Source organism: Felis catus, chromosome D1 (genome assembly GCF_018350175.1).
Source record: "Felis catus isolate Fca126 chromosome D1, F.catus_Fca126_mat1.0, whole genome shotgun sequence".
Lineage (NCBI taxonomy): Eukaryota > Metazoa > Chordata > Mammalia > Carnivora > Felidae > Felis > Felis catus.
The window spans coordinates 97358091-97378275 of record NC_058377.1 but is presented as its reverse complement, the minus strand read 5'-3'; the positions used below and the strand labels follow the sequence as shown (position 1 = coordinate 97378275).

The following is a 20185-nucleotide window of genomic DNA, read 5'->3' as shown; positions in this document are numbered from 1 at the left end:
GGCCTTCTTGGAGCACTTTCAGGGCAGTGGCTGACCCGATTACGTGAAAGGGGGCTGGAGGGAGGGAGCGTGCATCCCTATACTGTGACACAGGGGTCACCTGTCCCCGGGGCACCTCTGCTTCTGCACCTGTTAAGTGGCAATGAGAATAGCTCCTCCGACAATAAGAGAACAGATCCTACTGTGCTCCGAACAGGGTAAACCGCAGCCCCTCTCGCCATCCTCCCTGCATCTGCCATCGATGGCTCCCGGGTGGGGAGCACAGGTGGGCGGGGCGGTAAGGCTCCAGGGAAGGGGACAGCAGACCTCACCATAGACTCCCCAGTGCGAACCACCTTCTCTCCCTGTTTGCTTCGAAGGTGTCGGAGTTTAAATATGGCAAACTCCCTCTCAGGAGGTCTCTGACTGCCCTCCCTCCAAACACAACCTCTCCTGCGCCCCCCAGCCGCCACGGGTCACACAACTGCGCAAACGCCGACAGAGGCCCGATCCACGGTGTCCCCACGTGTGGCCATCCGAGACCTCCCTTCCCTCCCAACCCAGATCCTGCCACCATTCCCGGGCAAGGCACCAACACCAGTCTGACCCCTCACCCGGCCCGCAGACCCCTCTGGGCCGGGCCCCGGCACACCGCACAGGCCAACGGCACAGAACCAAAAGGAGAGCCGTGAGCTGGGTCCTCGGTTCCAGAGGCTCAGTGCAGCCACCCCTGGGTGACCCTGGGCCAGTCTCCTGCTCTCTCTGGCCATTAAGGATCCTTCTGGCACAAACTTCTGTCCCCAACACCAGCCCGCTGTAAAACCACTCTTGAAAGTACTCACGCCTGGGCAGCAAGGGCCATCCAAAACTGAGCTGAGACTGTGCTGGGAGCCTCCTTTCCCACGGAGGCCATTTAAACAACTGTTGGCAGCTGTAGTGGGATGAGCCCTGCACCCCTACGTCAGGAGTCTGCCCTCTGAGAGGGATCCTGGGTGGAGGGGGGGGCCCCTCCTTGGTGGGAATGCTGCCCGGAGCTGGGGGCCCTGGGTACTCCAGACACAGGGACAAATGTGAAGCCTCTAGGGGTCCTTGTAACCCACCGGCCTCTTCCAGAGCCCCCTGATGGAAGGCCGGGGAAGCAAGAGGGTCCCCCAGAACTAGACACATCCCAAACCCTGCAAACGGCAGTCCCAGGGCCTTCAGGGGCCTCCACCGCTGGGGACCGCAGAGGCCCAGCACACTCCTTTGGCTTCCTCTCCAGAGTTTGGGCAAGGCTCCCGGGAAATCAGCAGCAGAGAGCAGGACTCACCTCATCCAGTTGGCTTTAGTCTCGTCTGACCCATCTATGGACTTGTAGCGGTTATTCTTGTCCACAATCTGGAAGACAGAGAGAGAGTCTAGAAGGGGCCACCCTGCAGAGGCTCTCGTGTCCCTGGGCTCCTCCCCACGCCAGGGTCAGGGGCCTGGCCCATCTGCTACCTCCCCTCCCCTCCTCTTGACCTCCTGCTACCATGCCCCCACTGCTGTAGGATGAAACCCTAGCTAGGGCCAGGAATCCCATCTTCCTCTCCGGTGCTGATAACAGACCCGGCAACAGGGCCAATGAGCAGCATTTCCAGTAGCCACGCACGGCCACCATGAAAGTTGGATCCACCCCCCCACCCCCCCCTTCTCTCTTCTAGCTTCTGTGAGGCACAGAGGCCAGCACCGGATGACTGAGCACATGGGATGTGAGAGGGCTCCTCCTCTTGCCAGCCTCTAAATCCTCAACAGCCTCAGGGTTGGGCCGGGCTCTTTTCTCCTGGAAAATGTCCTATTTCCTCATCACATTGGAATCAGAGTTCAGCTGGGTATGGAATTCTAAGCAGATTGTTTTATTTTCTTTCGGCACCTGGAAGATCGCCCAAAAGGCTGCCCCTAGGCTGTTCAGCAACGTATTGTTGTTCCTTTGTGGATCGGCCATCTCTGGTAAAATGTGAGACTTGCCCTTCATTTTTGATTTTCTGCAGTTTCCCTCTGTGGTTTTGAAGTGGAGATTTATTTTCTTAGAATTCTCATTACTTGAGGAGCTACTTGATGAAAACCTACTTCTTCAATTCTCGAAAATTTTGAAAAACTCTTACGTTCACGAATACAGCTTCTGAGTCACTGTCTCCAGTTTCTTCGTGTAGGATTTCTAGGAAACATATTTAGGAGTATTCCTCATGTCTTTTAACTACCTTTCTCTGTTTCTCTCTCTCTCTCTTTTTGGCAGTGCTCTGGGACTATTCCTTAGAACTCTCTTCCAATTCACTAATTCTCTCTTCGACTGTGTCTAGTTGAGAATTTATCCACATATGAAGCTTCTTCCTTTCTTTTTTGTCTTCCTTTCTAAATGAGAACTTTTAATGCAATGAGTATTTTTCATTCCCAGCATCTTCGTAGCCACCTTTTGGTCATTCCACCTCTGTTTCATAATGTCACATTCCTTTTCTCCTTTCCTAACAGTGTTATTGAAGTATAATTGACATATAATGTACCCATTTGATACATTTGGACAAATGTATACACCCACTGCCACAAGCAAGAAAACAAACATATCCATCACCCCTAAGTGTCTCTGTGCTCCAGAACCTCCCCTCCTGCCCCCTTCCATACCTCCCATCCCCAGTCCACAGGCAACCAGCAAGCTCCTTCTTGTCGCTAAAAATTACTCTGTGTTCTCTAGGATTTTACACAAATGAAATCAAATAGCAGCCATGTCTAGCTTCTTTCGCTCAGCACAATTCTGAGATTTGTCCATATTGATGGGCGCATCCGAGTTCACGCCTTTGTACTGGTAAGTAGTATTTCATTGTTTGGATGTGCCACAATTTGCCTTTGTATCTACTTACTGATGGACATTTGGGTTGTGTCTAGTTTTCAGCTATTACAAATAAATCTGCTATGAGAATCCAGTTACAAATCTCTCTGTAGACACGCACATTTCTTGTGGGCAGATACCTAGCAGTGGAATGGCTGGGTCACGTGGAAAGTATATGTTTAACTTTCGGGGCGCCTGGGTGGCGCAGTCGGTTAAGCGTCCGACTTCAGCCAGGTCACGATCTCGCGGTCCAGGAGTTCGAGCCCCGCGTCGGGCTCTGGGCTGATGGCTCAGAGCCTGGAGCCTGTTTCCGATTCTGTGTCTCCCTCTCTCTCTGCCCCTCGCCCGTTCACGCTCTGTCTCTCTCTGTCCCAAAAATAAATAAACGTTGAAAAAAAAAAAAAAGAAAGTATACGTTTAACTTTTAAGAAATTGCTGACCTGTTTTCCAAAGTGGCTGCAACATTTTATATTTCCATACACCAGCCTATGGACCCACCAGCTGGCCCAATGCTTGCCAATACTTGGCATGAACAGTCTTTTTTATTTCAGCCATTCTAATAGGTACGAAGCAGTATCTCCTTGTCGTTTTAATTTTATTTCTCTGATGACTAATGATGTTGAACATCTTTTTGTGCACTTACTGGTCAGCTGCATATCTTCTCCGGTGAAGGGTCTATTTGAATCTTTGCCCATTTTTGAAATTGGTTGTTTTTTCCTTATTATTGAGTTTTGAGGGTTTTTTGAAAATATACTTTGGATCAAGTCCACCATCAGACATACGACCTACAAATGTTTTCTCCTAATCGCAGGCTTGTTTATTCATCCTCTTAATGATATCTTTCGAAGAGCAGAGGTTTGAAATTCAAACACACGAACAAAAATCCGCTGTTTTGTTCTTTTCAGCGGGTGTTATCCTTCATTTCCTCAGGGATCCGAAGGCTGAGACTGCTCGTTATCCCTCATTATCTGTTGCCTCCTTCGTCCGCAGCAACAGAACCCCTGGATTCTAACGGGGCCCTTGGCTACGTGTAATAACAGAATACGTTTCTTGGCTTCTCCATTAATTAAGTTCTGGCCAATAGGATGTAGTTGGAAGTGTCATGTGTCAGCTTCTTGAAAACTTCTTCAAAAAACAGCTGATACGTGCCTTTCCACCATCCTACTGCCTGGAATGCAGACGTAATGGCTGGAGTTCTAGCTACCAACTCACCAGACTATGAGGATAATCCAAACACTGAGATAGTGATGAGCTGGGATCAAGCTTGGTTCCCTGGGGACTTACTGAGGCAGAGCCACCGCATCGGCCCCAAAATGTATTCAATGTATTCATAGTAGAAAAATGTAACTCGTATTTTGCTTGAGCTGCTGTTATTTTGAATCTCAGCTACTCAGAGCCAAGCCTATTCCTGATACAAATCCTAAATGGTTATTTTATTCTTTCTTTCTTTCTTTTTTAATCTTTTTTAATGTTTATTTATTTCTGAGAGATTGAGAGAGAGAGAGCGTGAGTGGGAGAGGGGCAGAGAGCGAGGGAGACACAGGATCTGACGCTGGATCCGGGCTCTGAGCTGTCAGTACAGAGCCCGATGTGGGGTTCACACTCACGAACCGTGAGATCATGACCTGAGCCGAAGTTGGCCGCTTAACCGACTGAGCCACCCAGGCGTCCCTAAACGGTTATTTTAAATTCATTTCCAGAATACCCTATACTTTTTATTTTAGCGTGACTTCATTTGTTATTCGTTTTGGAGCTTCAGTCTTGGGGAGGGGTTCCTCTTTTTTTGTTTTTCTTAGACTCTCGTTGTAGTGTTTGGGGGAAAAAGGGTCGGGCTGGTCAAAGTGTGAATTCTCGGTGCATCTGCCTAGAAGTCCCCCGGCCCCTTCCGCACACACCTTCTTCACCTACACTCTCACTCTGGATACTCACATCTATCTCTAGACTCTCATTTGTTCACTACACACAATTTTTATCTCAAGACCCAGGTGTGAATACCTGACTTCCCACGTGACTTCCCTTCCTTGGATATCTCCTACCTCTTAGGCACCTCAAATTTACCTCCCCCAAGGTACCCTTCCCCCAGGCCCCACCCCCAAACCCGTTCCTCCCCTATTTTCGTCATCACAGCAACTAAATCTTGGTTCACAAGCATAATTCGTTCCAGAAACATGCTCGTAAGCCAAAGCACTCGTACATCAAAGCGAATTTCAGGAACACTGGCTCAGTTGTGATCAGGGGACGTTCCGTGTCACATATGACTCGTATCGCCAGACATCATCTGTTTATCAAGTTAAAACGAGTTAGGAACATTTGCCCATCTTGAGGAATACTCGCAGAACAAGTTACTTGCCACCCGAGGTTTTGCTGTGTTTGAAACCACCATCCACGCGGGTTTCAAAAAGAAAGCGATACCCACCAAAAAGCAGTGAATGGTACACTGTATGGTGTGTGAATTAGACCTTGAAAAGGGTGTTTAAAAAAAAAAAAGGACAAAGAAAGTCACCTTTCACCTCTTGCTCTCTCAATGCCCCCCCCATCCAATCCCTCAGCAAATCCTGGCAGCAGATGTCAAGACGGCCCCTCTGACTCCATGGCGTCCCATGGCCGTGCTGGTGGGAGACATGAGCTCTCTTCCAGACAGCTACAGGAGATCCTAACTAACCTCCCTGATGCCGTCCTTGACTCGACTCTCCACTACTTCTCCTCAGAGCAGCCACTGCAATCTTTGTGGATGTAAATCTCATCACGTCACTCAGCGGGTATCACACGTAAACACTTAACATTAAGATTTGCACTCGTGGCCACGGTCTTTGAGACCCGTTTAACCTGGTCCCCGCCTACCTCCCCAGCATGGGCCTCCCTCTTCCCTTCAAGAGCTGCAGCCACAGTGAGCCTTGACACTGGTAGGGTTCACCGCCTACTCTTAAAAAATTAATACTCATGAAATTTTTCAAGCATTCGGAAATTATAATGAGGAACGCAGCTGAAAACCGCGTGCCCGTCGGCTGGAGACAACATAAGTGACCCCGGGCCGCATCCGTCCCCACTTGGTTCACTTCAAGAAAACACCTGATGTAGCTGAAGACCGTCTCTGCCTCCAACTCATTCACCCTCCAAGGTTCACCGCCGTCCCGAAGCGCGTAGGGAGCCTTGCCATTTTCGCTACACAAGGAGTTTTCTAGAAACAACACACAGAGGGGCGCCTGGGTGGCTCAGTCGGTTGAGCGTCCGGCTTCGGCTCAGGTCACGATCTCACGGTCCGTGAGTTCAAGCCCCGCATCGGGCTCTGCGCTGACAGCTCAGAGCCTGGAGCCTGCTTCAGATTCTGTGTCTCCCTCTCTCTCTGGCCCTCCCCCTGTTCATGCTCTGTCTCTCTCTGTCTCAAAAATAAATAAATGTTAAAAAAAAAAAATTAAAAAAAAAAAAAAGAAACAACGCACAGAGCCGTTTTGCATGTTTGTGAAGTTTACAGATATGGCACCCAAGGAACATACTCTTTTGTACCTTTTTCCCACTGATGTTTGCACGACTGGCCCCTTCTTATCCTTTGGGTCTCAGTTTCTGTCACCTCCTCCTCCGAAGCTTTTCCTGACCTGAACCCGAAGTAGGTTCTCCCCTGCCACTTCCTGACCTCCACAGGCCTGTCCCTCACAGCACTAATTCTATGACCTCACCTGTCACTTCCTTTTAAAGACCTGATTGCAGGGTGCGGTTTTGTTATCGACGGCGTTTATTTGTCAGCATGGCTATGAACCCTGTCCCTCGCTAGACCACAAGCTAATGAAGACAAAACCCATGGCTATCTCGTTCCTAACGGTGGCCTGGCCCCAATGCTAACACCGCACATGGCACGTAGCAGAATATTCGTTGAATTGAATGAATGATTGGATGAAGAGCCTTTTTAAAAAAAAATTTTTTTTATGTTTATTTATTTTTGAGAGAGAGAGAGATAGAGCACGAGCAGGGGCGGGGGCAGAGAGAGAGAGGGAGACACAGAATCCGAAGCAGGGTCCAGGCTCTGAGCTGTCAGCACAGAGCCCGATGCGGGGCTCGAACTCACGAACCGTGAGATCATGACCTGGGCCAAAGTCGGACGCTCCACCGACTGAGCTACCCAGGCGCCCCTGGATGAAGGGCCTTTTAACTAAAGAGTGAATTAAAGGAAAGAAAAAAGTATATAATGTCAGTCTTTTAGTAAAAAGGAATGAGTGCCGTGTCGGAGCTGGCTTGTACCGACTGACGAGAGCTGACAGTTACACCTTCCAGAATTTCACGAACCAGTCGTGAACCACAGCCATTATTAGAAATTAAGCGATAGAATGGGGCGCCTGGGTGGCGCAGTCGGTTAAGCGTCCGACTTCAGCCAGGTCACGATCTCGCGGTCCGTGAGTTCGAGCCCCGCGTCGGGCTCTGGGCTGATGGCTCAGAGCCTGGAGCCTGTTTCAGATGCTGTGTCTCCCTCTCTCTCTGCCTCTCCCCCGTCCATGCTCTGTCTCTCTCTGTCCCAAAAATAAATAAACGTTGAAAAAAAATTAAAAAAAAAAAAAGAAATTAAGCGATAGAAATGTACACTTCAATAAATATTATTTCGAAGGTAATAAATATTCAAGGCTTGCCACTTCCTCATCATTTTTGTGTTTCACCATAACCCGGGTTCTTGAGGGAAACGGACATCTACTGCGTCTCTTTCCACCTCCTGGTTCAGCGACTTCATGTTGGTACCTCGAAAGCGGCCACGGTGGGAGCATTTGCACCACGGAGATCGGCACACGTCCCCCCTCCCCCCACCTGACCACAACGGCCCCCACGTTACCTAGCGCACACCACGTGCGTGTGTTTGCGTGTGCACAGAAAGTCTGGGAAATACATTTCAAGCTCTCAGCTCTGGTTACCTCTAGAGGAAACGAAAGAGGAAAGCAGGATGAGGCTTTTGCTTTATTTCTCTATGAGACTGGACCCTCTTTGTGGTTTCAAATCCTCAGATAGACGAAAAGAGAAAAGGCCCAGATCAGGCTTCCCCCTCCCTGCCCCGCCCCCCCAGAGTCTCCCCAGATGGTGCCCCGGTCCTCAGGGACCTCCCCCTGGAATTTCTTAGAACCCTGCCCGTGATCAGAGTACTCATCCCCCTACATTATCATTTTCTGACTCTCCTCTCCCTCCTGGGGGAAGAAGAAAAGCATCTCAAGGCCCTTGCAGCCAGTAACGGGGGCACCAGTGGGCCGTGAGAGCCCTGGAGCCAGAGGGATCAGCTAGAATCTCAGCTTCATCATTTACAAGTGAGTGGTCTTGGGCAGGCAACTCTACTGGCTATGCCTCAGTTTCCACATCTGTAAAATGGGGTACAACCCAACCCTGCAGCACTGCTGTAATAGCTGATGTGGGAGGTACTCAGTAAAGGGTCGCTATTAGCATTTCGGTCGTGACTGTCATCACAGTCTCTGGCCTCCGAATGAAGAGCCCAACTGTTAGTTACCGTTACTTCTCGGCCGGCAGAGGTCTTCGGGTTAACGTGGAGTTGTTGTGATCTGCCTTCAACTGGGCAGAGAGGCCCCCGGAGGGAGCTATGAGGGATGAGGGGACTGCCGGAGGCCCCCTCAGGCTGGCTTCAGATCTGGAGGTTTGCTGAGGGATATTTCCGGCATTCTCTTTGCCACCAGTCAGGGTTTTCTCCAACCAAGCATTCATTCATTCATTTAACAAATATCACTGAGTGAGTAGCTACAATGTCAGGCTCTGGGGGAGAAAATGGTGATCCCGGGAGACGATGTCTTTGCTCTCACAAAACTCACAGTCCAGGGAGATACAGAAAGGAGGCCACTGTGATGCCCGGTGGTTGGCACTGTGGCAGGGAAATCTGTGGAAAGAGAACTCAGAGCTGGAGTCGGGATCTGGGAGTCAGTGGAGGCCCTTCTTGGGAAATGGCGAATCTAAGCTGAGGTCTTGGAGAAGAGGAAGGTGAGGGTGTCCTAGGCAGAAGGAGCAGGAGCGGGCAGGATCACACAGCATTTGTGGACCGTGTCACATGTCACTGAGCAGCCCAGGCCACCCTCAGTAGAGAGCAGGCCGACACTGAGATGGTCCAGGAATGGCCAGCCAGGGCCAGATGCTCAGGACCAATCCCCGAGGAGGCTGGTCCCCCAATGTCCTCCCTCGCCTTATCCCACAAGGTCAACTCCTTGGCCCTTCTGAACCCAGCACTTCTTGGAACCACCCGGGCTCTGAACACTGTGATGATATGAGAAGGACCTTGGTAGCCTAGACCTGACCAGAGAAGGGTGACCCGCATGGTAAGAGGGTTCCTTAGCCTGGAAAAGAAGAAGCCAGAGAAAGAGCGATCATCAAACGTGGGAAAGACCACCACTTGGAGGGAGCAGGGCCAGGACAACTTAGAGGGGCACAAGCCTGAACGGGGCACGAGGAATATGCAGGCAGGACAGTCCTGCAACAGAACAAGCGCCCTCGTGAGGTGGTGAACCTCTTGTTACCAGAAGTATTTGAGAAGGTGGACGTCCCACCACTAGAAAGACTAAAGAAAGGGTTTTCCCCAGAGTGGAAGTCTGGCCTAAACGGCTTCTAAAATTCTGCCTAGGGGCGTCTTGGTTAAGCGTCCAACTTCAGCTCAGGTCATGATCTTACGGTCCGTGAGTTCGAGCCCCGCGTCGGGCTCTGTGCTGACAGCTCAGAGCCTGGAGCCTGCTTCGGATTCTGTGTCTCCCTCTCTCTCTGCCCCTACCCCGTTCACACTCTCTGTCTCTCTGTCTCTCTCTCTCTCAAAAATAAATAAATAGATAGATAGATAAACAATACAAAATAATACAAAACCAGGGTTTGGGCCCCCTGGGGCAAGCATGGTCTATATGGATCAGAGTGCTATTTCTGACTATGGTAACGATTAACAAAGACATCAGCAACGCCACGCCAGGGGCTGTCATTCAGAAAGCAATTTCACTGTGCAAAGGACCCTTGCCCCACCTTTTCATGGGTTCTCACCACTCTGTGAAGTCGCTACTACGATCATCACCCCCATTTTGCAGACCGGGGAACCGAGGTTCCGTTTCACAGGCAATTTGCCTGTGGCCACAAAGGAAATGTGTGGGGAAGCCGGAGTTCGTTCAAACAAACAACAGCCCGCCTCTTACGCACCGAGATGGACCTCATGCCCTCTAATGACCTCATCAGAATCCGCCAGGAATGTCCTGGGGGCTCCCTCTGAATTTCCAGTGTTGCTGCTGGTTTGAGCAGACTTGCCCAGTGAAGATCTGCGTTTTACTAGAGGGGAGCATTCTGCTCGGTGGCAGAAGGTCTGCCGCGGTCAAGGGTTCACTGCTGGGCTCCTCTGAGTGGTGCCATCACCGGCTGCTGCCCAGATTAGATTTTCAAAAACCTGATTTGCTTGCAACTTTCCAGGAACCCATGGAATCCATAAAACATTCTGATTTCCAGCCCCGCACCTCCTTAGAGCAAAGTGGTTCCAAAAATGATTTATGAAGCTATTCACAGTTGACAGGGCACTCTGCCCATCTCAGACGCTCCTCCCCGAACCCCAGGAGGCAGACAGCGTCGGCTGTCTTCTCCAGCCACTTCCCAGTCTAGCAAACTGAAATGGCAGAGTGAAAAAGAGGCCAGACTGAACCCGAACTTGACCTGAATACTTCGGCTGCAAGGAGGCCTCTGAGGTTATTCAGGCCCCGGCTTCCAAACCTGGTGCCTACGGATGGACGTTGGCAAGGGGAAGGGGAGATTCCTTAAAATGTGCACAGCATTCCGTGAATATTGGTGTACATATGAGTACAACTCCCAAAGTCAGGCTGGTCAAGAACCAGGATCTAACCTGCCCCCATCCCCTTTTAACTGATAGTAGCATTAGTGCTTCCTTTTCTTGTTCGAAAACTGTCTTTTATCAAATTTCAGAAAAGGCCCCCCGAGATGTGGTAAATGGGGCATGTTTACATACAATCTCGAATTCCACATCCAGGTTTTACATACTATCGTTCCACTCACCGCCCCCACGAACCCCGAGGCGCTACTGGAGATAATAAAGAGAGCTGTGAACTGCTCTTCGCCTGCTGTGCACCTGCACGCAACAGGCATCAAGGCTCACAACGCATAAGGTCAAGGTCATGTTCCGATAGACCGTGCATCCCCATTTTATGCATAAGAAAACCAGCGCTCGGAGACAAGCCTCCAGCCCCAAGATGCACGACCCTCAAGGAAAAATGTCTGAGTCCGGAGCCCCGTAACCAACCCAGAAAGCTCGTCCCCACCCAAGTCCTTCTGCTCGGCCTGTAAAAGTCCCCCCCCCCCCCCCCCCCCGGCCCTGTTACCAGCCTCAGGACCAACTACCCCCTGAACGCACTTGGCCTCACTCTTCTTGGTAATATATCTGGCTATCGGCAAAACCAGTGGGTTGAGCCCTCGGGCAAGGACTGACAGCCTCCGGAGGCTGGCCTGAATCCTGTTAGTTATGCCTTAACTTGAGGGGCTCTGGGGCAAGAGTGGGAGAGAGCCCCCCCCCCACCCAGAATCTGCTCAACCTGGAGGCAGCAAAAATGCACATTGGAATGGGTCTGCGATGGAGAGATTCAATAGATACAAACTTTAAATACGCTACAGATGTGAAGGATCTTCCAGGTTAACGTGGCAGAGGGAAGCTGATGTGAAAAGCACCCACCGGGTCGTCCACAGCACACCCAGCACGGCCGTCATGGGCGGCTCGCCCCCCAATAACCAGAGACATGAACGAGAGGTAGGAAGAAAAAAAGCAGAGAACAAACCAAAGCTCTGCCATGAGAGAGCACTTCACCCCCATGAGGATGGCTGGAGTCAAAAAGCCAGCTAACAGCAAGTGTGGGCAAGGATGTGGAGAAATCAGCCCTCGCACCCTGCCGGTGGGAACGTAAAATGGTCCCGCTGCTCTGGAAAGTGGTCCGGCAGATCCTCAAAGGATTAAACATAGGGTTACCGTGTGACCCAGCAGTCCCATTCCTACGTATTACCCAAGGGACATGAAAACGTAGGTCTACACAGAGACTTGCGCACACATGTTTAGGGTAGCATCATTCATAACAGCCCAACGATGAAAACGACCCAACTGTCCATCGACAGGGGAGCGGATGAACAAAATGTGGCCTATCCGCGCAATGGGGGGGGGGGGAAAGGCCAGTGAAAGGAAGGCTCATGCTACGCAGTGATAATCTGCCCCAACCCGGAGGCACCCTGAAAACATGACGCTATGCGCCAGAAGCCAGTCACAAAAGACCACGTTCATGCGAAGGTCCAGAATAGGGACATCTGTAGAGACAGAGGGACATCCGTAGAGACAGAGTAAACTAGTGAGGGCTGGAAGGGGGGGGGTGGTGGGAGAGGAGGAGATGGGGTAACAGTTAAAGATAGAGTTTCTTCTATGAGGCGATGAGAGTGTTGCACAACTCTTGGCGGTAGTGGAGGCAAACAGTGGTTAATGACTAAAGACCATTAAATGACACACTTTGGGTGGGCGAGCTGCACGGTATGTGCTCGTATCTCAATGACGCGGGTGTAAGAAGTCCGCCAAATGCTCACGGGCAGCCATCAGACAAGACAAAGAAAACCACCTTATACCATCTGCTTGAAAAGTACTCCCTGGGGGGCGCCTGGGTGGCTCAGTGGGTCGAACGTCCTACTCTGGCTCAGGTCATGATCTCGTGGTTTGTGGGTTGGAGCCCCGCGCCGGGCTCTGTGCCGACGGCTCGGAGCCTGGAGCCTGCTTCAGATCCTGTGTCTCCCTCTCTCTCTGCCCCCCCCTCCCCCCGCCACTAGTGCTCCGAGTCTCTCCGTCTCTCTCTCTCTCTCTCTCTCTCTCTCTCTCTCTCAAAAATAAATAAAATGTAAAAAATAAAAATAAAAAAAGAAGAAGAAGATCCAGTTTTGAAGTCCTGGCCCCATGATTAGCTGTATGGCCTTGGACCAGGAATTTAGTCCTTGAAGCCCCAGTTTCCCAATCTGTAGAAAGGGGGCTGAAGCATACTTATCTGACAGCAAGGTTGTGAGGGCACAGAATGAGGTCACACAAATCCTTTAGTGCCCGAAGAACAGCACCTGTTGCGGGGGTTGTCAGAGGTATTGCTATCCACCCAACCCTGCCTCACAACTTTTGCTGAGGACCCACTGGGGCTTAAGGGTGCTGAATCAGGCTCCGACAAGACCGCTCCTAAAGGAATTTTCAAACACCAAAAAACCCTACGTTCCCTATTATTAAAATCAGGGGGGTTACTAGAAATTCGTCTCTCTCAGACAAGGGTCTTTGGATACGTTCTCAGGATCTAAAAGTTCTAAGAATGTTTAATTCCATGTTTTCATTCAAAAAATCAACATACGGGAATCGCCATGAGATTTCCAGCCCAAAGACTGCTGTGCATGTAACTGGGTGGGCACCTGTGGTAGACTGAATTCTTGGCCCCGGTTCCGCCCTTCTCGATCGGCCTTGGCCATGTGATTCCGCACTAGGCTCTCTCTTACAGGTGGCCTGTCCTTCTTCGCTCCTTGACCTTGGCTTCAGCTGTATGACTTATTTGGCCGGTGGGATGTTACCGCACACCAAGCAAAGACTGGGAATGTGCTTGAGAAAGGTGGGGGGGGGGGGTGGGGGGGGGGCTTGCCTCTGGGACCACCTCTGCCTTCACCAGGAGGACAGCTTCTCCAGAGAGCACCTGCTCCTTCAGTCTGGGCCCAGAACGAACACGCCTGGAGCAGACCTGGCTCCCCTTGAGGAGACGATCTGGCCCAGTGGCTTGCGGCAGAGAGGACCAGCCGCGCCCAACTAAATCAGCCCGCCCACGGTCCACCGGCAGACACGCCAGAATAAATGAGACCCCGTAGTTCAGCCAGCAGATACCTGAGCAAGGACAAATGATGGCTGTTCTACGCCACAGGTCGGCAGACTTTGGCCCTGCAGGCTAAGTCCAGTCCGCCACCTGTTTTGGATGGCCCACCAGCTAAGAACGGTCCACTTCTCAGTGGTTGAAAATACATCAGAAGAAGATTTCATCACGCGAAAGTTGTCCGGAATTCAAATTTTGGTGTCCGTGACAAGTTCTGCTAGCATACCCCCCACCTCTGACTGCTCTCCGGCTACGGTGACAGAACCGAGTGGCTGTGGCAAACACCGTGAGGTCCACAAAGCCTAAAATATTTACGGTCTGGCGCTTGACACAAAAAGGGTGCAACCCCAGTTCTCTGCCACCGAATTTGGAGGTAGCCTGCTACACCGTAACAGGCGAGCAGGTAACATCGATCATTACTATTGGCCATGAGCTAGTGAGAAAAGGACAGGCACCAACTTGATGAGCACAGGATGCATTCTGGCAAAGAAAAGAGTAAGAAATATCAAGGCATCAAACTACACTGAAGGATTCCCCAGTGTTTCAAGCAGAGACGAAGAAAGACAATAAAGGTGTCACAGAGCCCACGAAAGCACAGACATACCAAACGCCAAAGAACCTGGGTGTTTATAGTCATTACCACGGTCACCCTGGCAACAGCAATTTCGGTTCAACAAACAACATCATCGCACATATAACGATGATTTCACTCATTTGAGTTACGCATGTTTGCATAGGTCTGTTCATTTGATATTTGCAAGTCTGTGTTGGATTTACAGCTGTTTCAAAGCTGTAAGAAATGTTTCCTCTAGCTCTCTGCTTAAACCTTTTTAAACAACATCAGAGTGAAATTAAGGTCACATTGGGACCCCACGAACATTAAATGTCACCTGACCGACAGGTACAGGAAAAGGTCCTCGACTTCACCAGCCATCGGGGACATGCAAATCAAAACCACAATGTGATATGCCCTCATGCCTGTTGGAAGGACTGTGCTCAAAAAGACGAGAGGTGACAAGGACTGGCCAGGAAGTCGAGAAAAGGGAGCCCGTGCATTGCTTTGGGAATCGACACAGGTGCAGCCAACATGGAAAAACAGCATGGAGGGTCGTCAAAAACTTAAAAAGAGAACTACCCCGTGGTCCAGCAATCCCACTCCTGGGCATTTACCAGAAGGAAATGAAAACACCTGATGTGAAGAGATAGTTGCAGCATGATTTACAAGAGCCAAGACGTGGAAGGAGCCCAAGTGGCCATCGACGGATAAGGGGCTCAAGACGATGTGGTGTGGATATACGACGGGATATTACTCATCCATAAGAAGAAATGAGATCTTGCCACTTGGAATAACAAGGGCGGCCCTTCAGTGCATTATTCAGAGCAGTGTTCCATGTTCTACTTTTATCCCAAAATAATAGATCTTGAGAATTACAGACAGTTCCAGCCAAAGCGGGTTCACCGGCAGATCACATATTTGGGGGGGGGGGCGGGAATCTTTGGTTTGCTTTGTGGTTCGATAACCAAACGACCAACATCTATAAAACGTTATACAAGGCAAGCCCATTTAATGCTTCTGATAGTAAGAGGAATCTTAAGACTGAGGTGCACACTTTTATTCCTAGAAAAGCTGATAGTGAATGGATAGTGTTTTAGATGTGTAGCATCTAAGAACATGAGCAAAGCAACTTCTCTCTGGCATCATCTTCCACTTTTCCTTCTAAGCACGCTCTGTACTTCGGCTCTAACCTGTTACCTTTTCCCCTCCACATGACCCGTGCCCCTGGACCTCTGTACATGTTGTGCCCGTGGCTGGCGATTCCGTGTTGCCTCAGTCCCTGACTCCCTGCAACTCATTCCTCTAATCCTAGCTCAGGCCTAGAAGCAAGGAGACCCCAGTAGCAACACACACGCGCTTAGTGCCCAGGGATCTTGATTTCTGAACACGATTGCCACTAAAACAAATTAGGGCTCTTAGGAGAGATGGCCAGAACGTCTTTTTGCACCGGAAAGTAAGGGAAGTTCTAAAATAGGAAAAAGGAGCCCATCTGCACGGGCTCCCGCTGGCCAAATCTAGGGCAATTGAAACATCAAAATGAATGACAGGAATGGACTGGAACACACTGAAGGAAAAAAAAAAAAAAAGGATTCATGAGTCCATACCAGTACTAAAAATAACCAAAATAAGCGATGGGGTGGAGGAGAAAGTTGAATACTTTTTTTTTTTTCTTTTTGCCGAAGGATGTCACATAGTAAATAAAGAATGTAGGATGCAAATCATTTTAAACCATGGAGAATAATTGATAAAGGCGGGGCACCTGGGTGGCTCAGTCGGTTAAGCGTCCGACTTCGGCTCAGGTCATGATCTCACAGTTCGTGAGTTCGAGCCCCGCATCGGGCTCTGTGCTGACGGCTCGGGGCCTGGAGCCTGCTTCGGATTCTGTGTCTCCCTCCCCTCAGCTCCTCCCCTGCTCACACTCTGTCTCTCTCTCAAAATAAATAAAGATTAAAAAAAATAATAATTGATAAAGGCAAGAATCATCAACAGTCGCTAAAACCACCGGGTAAAAGATAAGACAAACTGACCTCACAAGCTTCCTGCTATCTACAGGGAGACAGACACAACATCCTTCATGCCAAAAATCTATAATCTGAATCTATCATGAGGAAACAATCAGACACATCTAAACTGTGCAACATTCTGCTGACAACTATCCAGAACTTCTCAAAAGTGTCAATATCCTGAAAGAAAAAAACAACGCAGGGGAACTGTTATAGAATAAAGGAGACTAATGAGACATGACAATTAAATGCATGAGTGGGTCCTAGATGGGGGACAAACTGTAAAGGCCATTTCTCCAGGGCAATTGGGAAAATCTGAATAAGGATTGCAGTTGACAGAGTGTTGTATCGTATCCATGGTTAAATTTCCTGAATGTAACAATTATATTGTGGTTATGTAGGGCAGGGGTCTGTTGGCAAACCAGTGATTGTAGTTCAAATGCAGCCCCCTACCTGTTTGTTTTGTTTTGTTTTGTTTTGTTTTGTTTTGTTTAAGTAGGCTCCATGCTGCGCTTGAACTCACGACCCCAAGATCAAGACCTGAGCTGAGATCAAGATCTGAGTTGGGATCAAGAATCAGGTGCTTAACCGAGTGAGCCACCCAGGCACCCCCCGGCCCCATTTCTATACAGTTGTGAGCTAAGCATGGTTTTCGCATTTTTCAATGATTGAAAAAAGTTCTTTCATGTCATTTCATTTATAGGAAATTTATATGAAATTCCAATTTCAGGGAAATTGTACGCCATGCACATTCAGTGTTCATCAACAAAGTTTTATTGGTGCACAGACACATTCATTTATGCACCGTCTATGGCAGCTTTCGCCCTGCAGTGGTGGAGTTGAGTGGCAGAGATGGGGAATGCATGGCCCCAAAGCCTGAGGTCTATAACCGTATCTCAAACAGGTCAGAAAAACAAAACAAAACGACACAGAATGTGTGTGTATGTGTGTGCGTGTGCCTGTAGGCATACAGAGAGAGAGATTCAAGCAATTGTTGTTAAATGTTAGCAATGGATGAATTAGATGCTGGGTGTGTGGGTGTTTATTACACTATTCTTACAGCTTTTCTACAGAGCTTGAACATTTCAAAATAAAGAGGTAATAGAAATTAACAAACAAGCATGAAAAGCATCTGCTCATACACACACGCGCGCGCACACACACACACACACACACGCAAGGCAACCTGTCTCAAATGTCCCTTCTTGTCTTCCTGGACAAGCCCATTATTCTTTCCTTCTCTGAGCTCCCCCAAACTTGGTAACACCTGCCTGCTCCCGCTGACATCTCGAGGCACTGCAACCGTCTGCTTCCGCCTCCATCTGTCCCAATCACTCAGGGCTTTTCGGATTCTGTTTTGGAGGCTGTGTCACGAGCTTTTGCACATCCAATTTCAAGTTTCAAAACAAATCTCCATTTTATGATGGAACTCGAAGCGGAAAACACTTCAAATACCCTTTCACCTCTGCTCCCCACCCCCCCCCCCCCAGCCAGTACAGTTGGGGTCTGGCAGGTGGAAAGGTTGCATGACAGCAGGTGAGCAATGTCACCAAACAGTGTCCTCTCTTTAAGGGCCGCCAGGAAACCTTCCGTCCGGTATCAGTACCCAGAAGGGGGACCTCCCCAGGAACTATCTGGGGACTGTTCACGACATGGAAAGAATGCCCTGGTGGCAGACCAGGCTTGCCTTTTCCCAGCGGCTGCCAGATTCGGACCCCATATAGCTACAAGTGCATATACGGGTCATTGTGGTATGCATTTTTAGCCTCCTTCCTGGCTCCGCCGAGGGTCTCCACCCTTGTTTTTCTTTCTTCTGTCTCTCCCAGTTTTAACATGCTATAATGGTATATTTTATGTGTCCTGCTAGGCTACCTTAAATCCCTTCTGGAACAAGACTGGCTCTAAGTGAAAAATGTAAATAAAAACGCTGTGCTGGCTTCCTCTTTCTTCGGCCTTTTACCAAACCACACGGCTGCACGGCACTCCCAAACACCTCACGCGTGCAGCATCGTCTCCGGCCTTCGGTGTCTGAGGGCAGCCTGGAAACCCTGGCAATGATTTATGGAGTTTCTCGTCTCCAGTGAGATGAGAAAGCAGAGGACGAGGGCAGTTCTTTCCCAAACGGCCAGAAGTGATGGCAAGACTCCTGCAGAGGAGGCCGGGCCATGGAGAGATGCAAAGTGGAAATGAACGTTGGGTCCGTCTGAATGCAGGCCCTGTCCCCACACGGGGCACCAGCTTTCCTCTGTGTTGAGGGGAGAAGGAGAGGGAACCAGTGCTGGGCAGAAAGGATGAGAAGAAGAAAGTCAACCAAGGCCAGCAGGTAGGAACAGGTGAGATAAGGAAGGCGGAGAAGGGCCGGGCGGAAGAACAAGAGGGTGGGTTCCGGAGCCCAGACTACTGGCTTGGAAGCCCAGCTCAGCCGCTCACCAGCTGTTTAGTTTTGTGCAGGAGAACTTCTCCTCTCCAGGCCTCAGTTTCCTCAGTTGGTACAATGGGTAGAATACCCACTTCACAAGGGGTAACGTTAGCATCAAATGAGGTCTGCTATAAAGTGCTGAGCGCAGGCCCAGAAACATCACAGGTGCTCAAGAAACGCAAACAGCCACGCTCATCACGAGCCCCATCGTTACTTCTACCAGAATACACTGCACACACTGAGGAGTCGTGGACGGAAATGCGTTGTGTTGGATGAGGGCCAGAGCTTCTGAAGGCGGGCAGGAGGTCAAGAAAGGACATCAAGTACGGCTTTGAGACAGGCTTTGACAAATGAATGCGGTTTATTTAGGATGTGGGGGCTTCCAGATCCTGGTCCAAAATCAGTGCTGTGGTTCACCCCACTTTTCCGCCCTCCCTCCGTTCAACCAACCCATCATCTGAGCTGGCAGTTGTTCCTCACTCCGGCTTTTCCCTGACTGAGGCCCCGACTGAGGACACACACGCGCGCACACACACACACACACACACACACACACACACACACACAGGTCCTGCTTTCTTGAGCCATTTTGCACGTCTGTTCTCTCCAAGCCTTCGACACCTCTCACCTCACTGGATCACAAAGCCTCCGCATGGCCCCGCGGCCTCCAACCACTCCCTCCCCGCACCCATCCATATGCCACAGCTCGCGGCTCCCAGGCCTTAGGAACATCCAAGGGAGCAACACTGCCGGCCCCTGGTCCCTGAGCTGCAGGCCACGCCCACTCCTGACTGCTAGAGCTGGTCTAAGACAAGCCTGCAAACTCCAGGGCTGCCTCCTCTTCCCCCTTTTCTCCACACCCTGGACCCAGGCCAGGCCACAAACCCGGGGAAGCTGCCCCCTTTAGAGACTCTAAGCTTGCCCAGCCGGGCTGTCCCAAAGTGCAGCTTCTCATGGTGGGAGGTGGGGGCCCTGACAGCCCTTCCCTGGGCATGGCCCTAGATTTTCTCCCCTGCTGAACTTCTACCCATCCTTCAAGACCCCTCTCCGATCTGCCCAGTCAAAACCAGCTCCCCTTCTCCCCGGCCCTGTAGCTTTCTCTGGTAGCACCATCGCCAACAATGCTCTGCCTCGGTATTACTCGGCTGGACATAGGCCTCCTCCCCTCCCATCCACCTCAGTCCCTGCTTCTTGTAGCCGGACCCCAGGCTCCATGGGAACAGGCGGCAAACCTCACGTGTTTCTGTTGCCCCCAGAGCTCCTGAGTGCTCCCTTCTCAGCCACGTGTCCCCACGGAGGAGCTACTTCAAGCCTGGCATCGCGGAAAGGCGCTACCTTTGAAGGAACCCGCCGCGTACCATGCGTGGGCTGTGGGAGCTGGGGTTGCCTCCTTAATGACCTCTTGGGTCCCGGGTTCCCTCATCTGGGCCGGAAGGGCAGCAACCTGCCGTGAGGACGAATGTGGCACACAGCTGGCACACCATCGTTGCTCACAGGCGGCCAGACTTCTGAAAACAAGCCAGCCCC

At 50.5% G+C, this 20185-nt stretch overlaps 1 protein-coding gene across 9 annotated transcripts in view; it reads right to left on the bottom strand.

Annotated features, from left to right (window-relative positions):
* PRDM11 (PR/SET domain 11) overlaps positions 1 to 20185 on the bottom strand; it is an 89601-nt gene that overhangs the window by 28891 nt on the left and 40525 nt on the right. For all 9 annotated transcript variants that reach the window (XM_023239785.2, XM_045039167.1, XM_045039168.1 and 6 more), the window contains one exon: positions 1289 to 1356. In XM_023239785.2, the coding sequence (XP_023095553.2) occupies positions 1289 to 1356 (68 nt within the window). The remainder of the gene's footprint in view (positions 1 to 1288; positions 1357 to 20185) is intronic.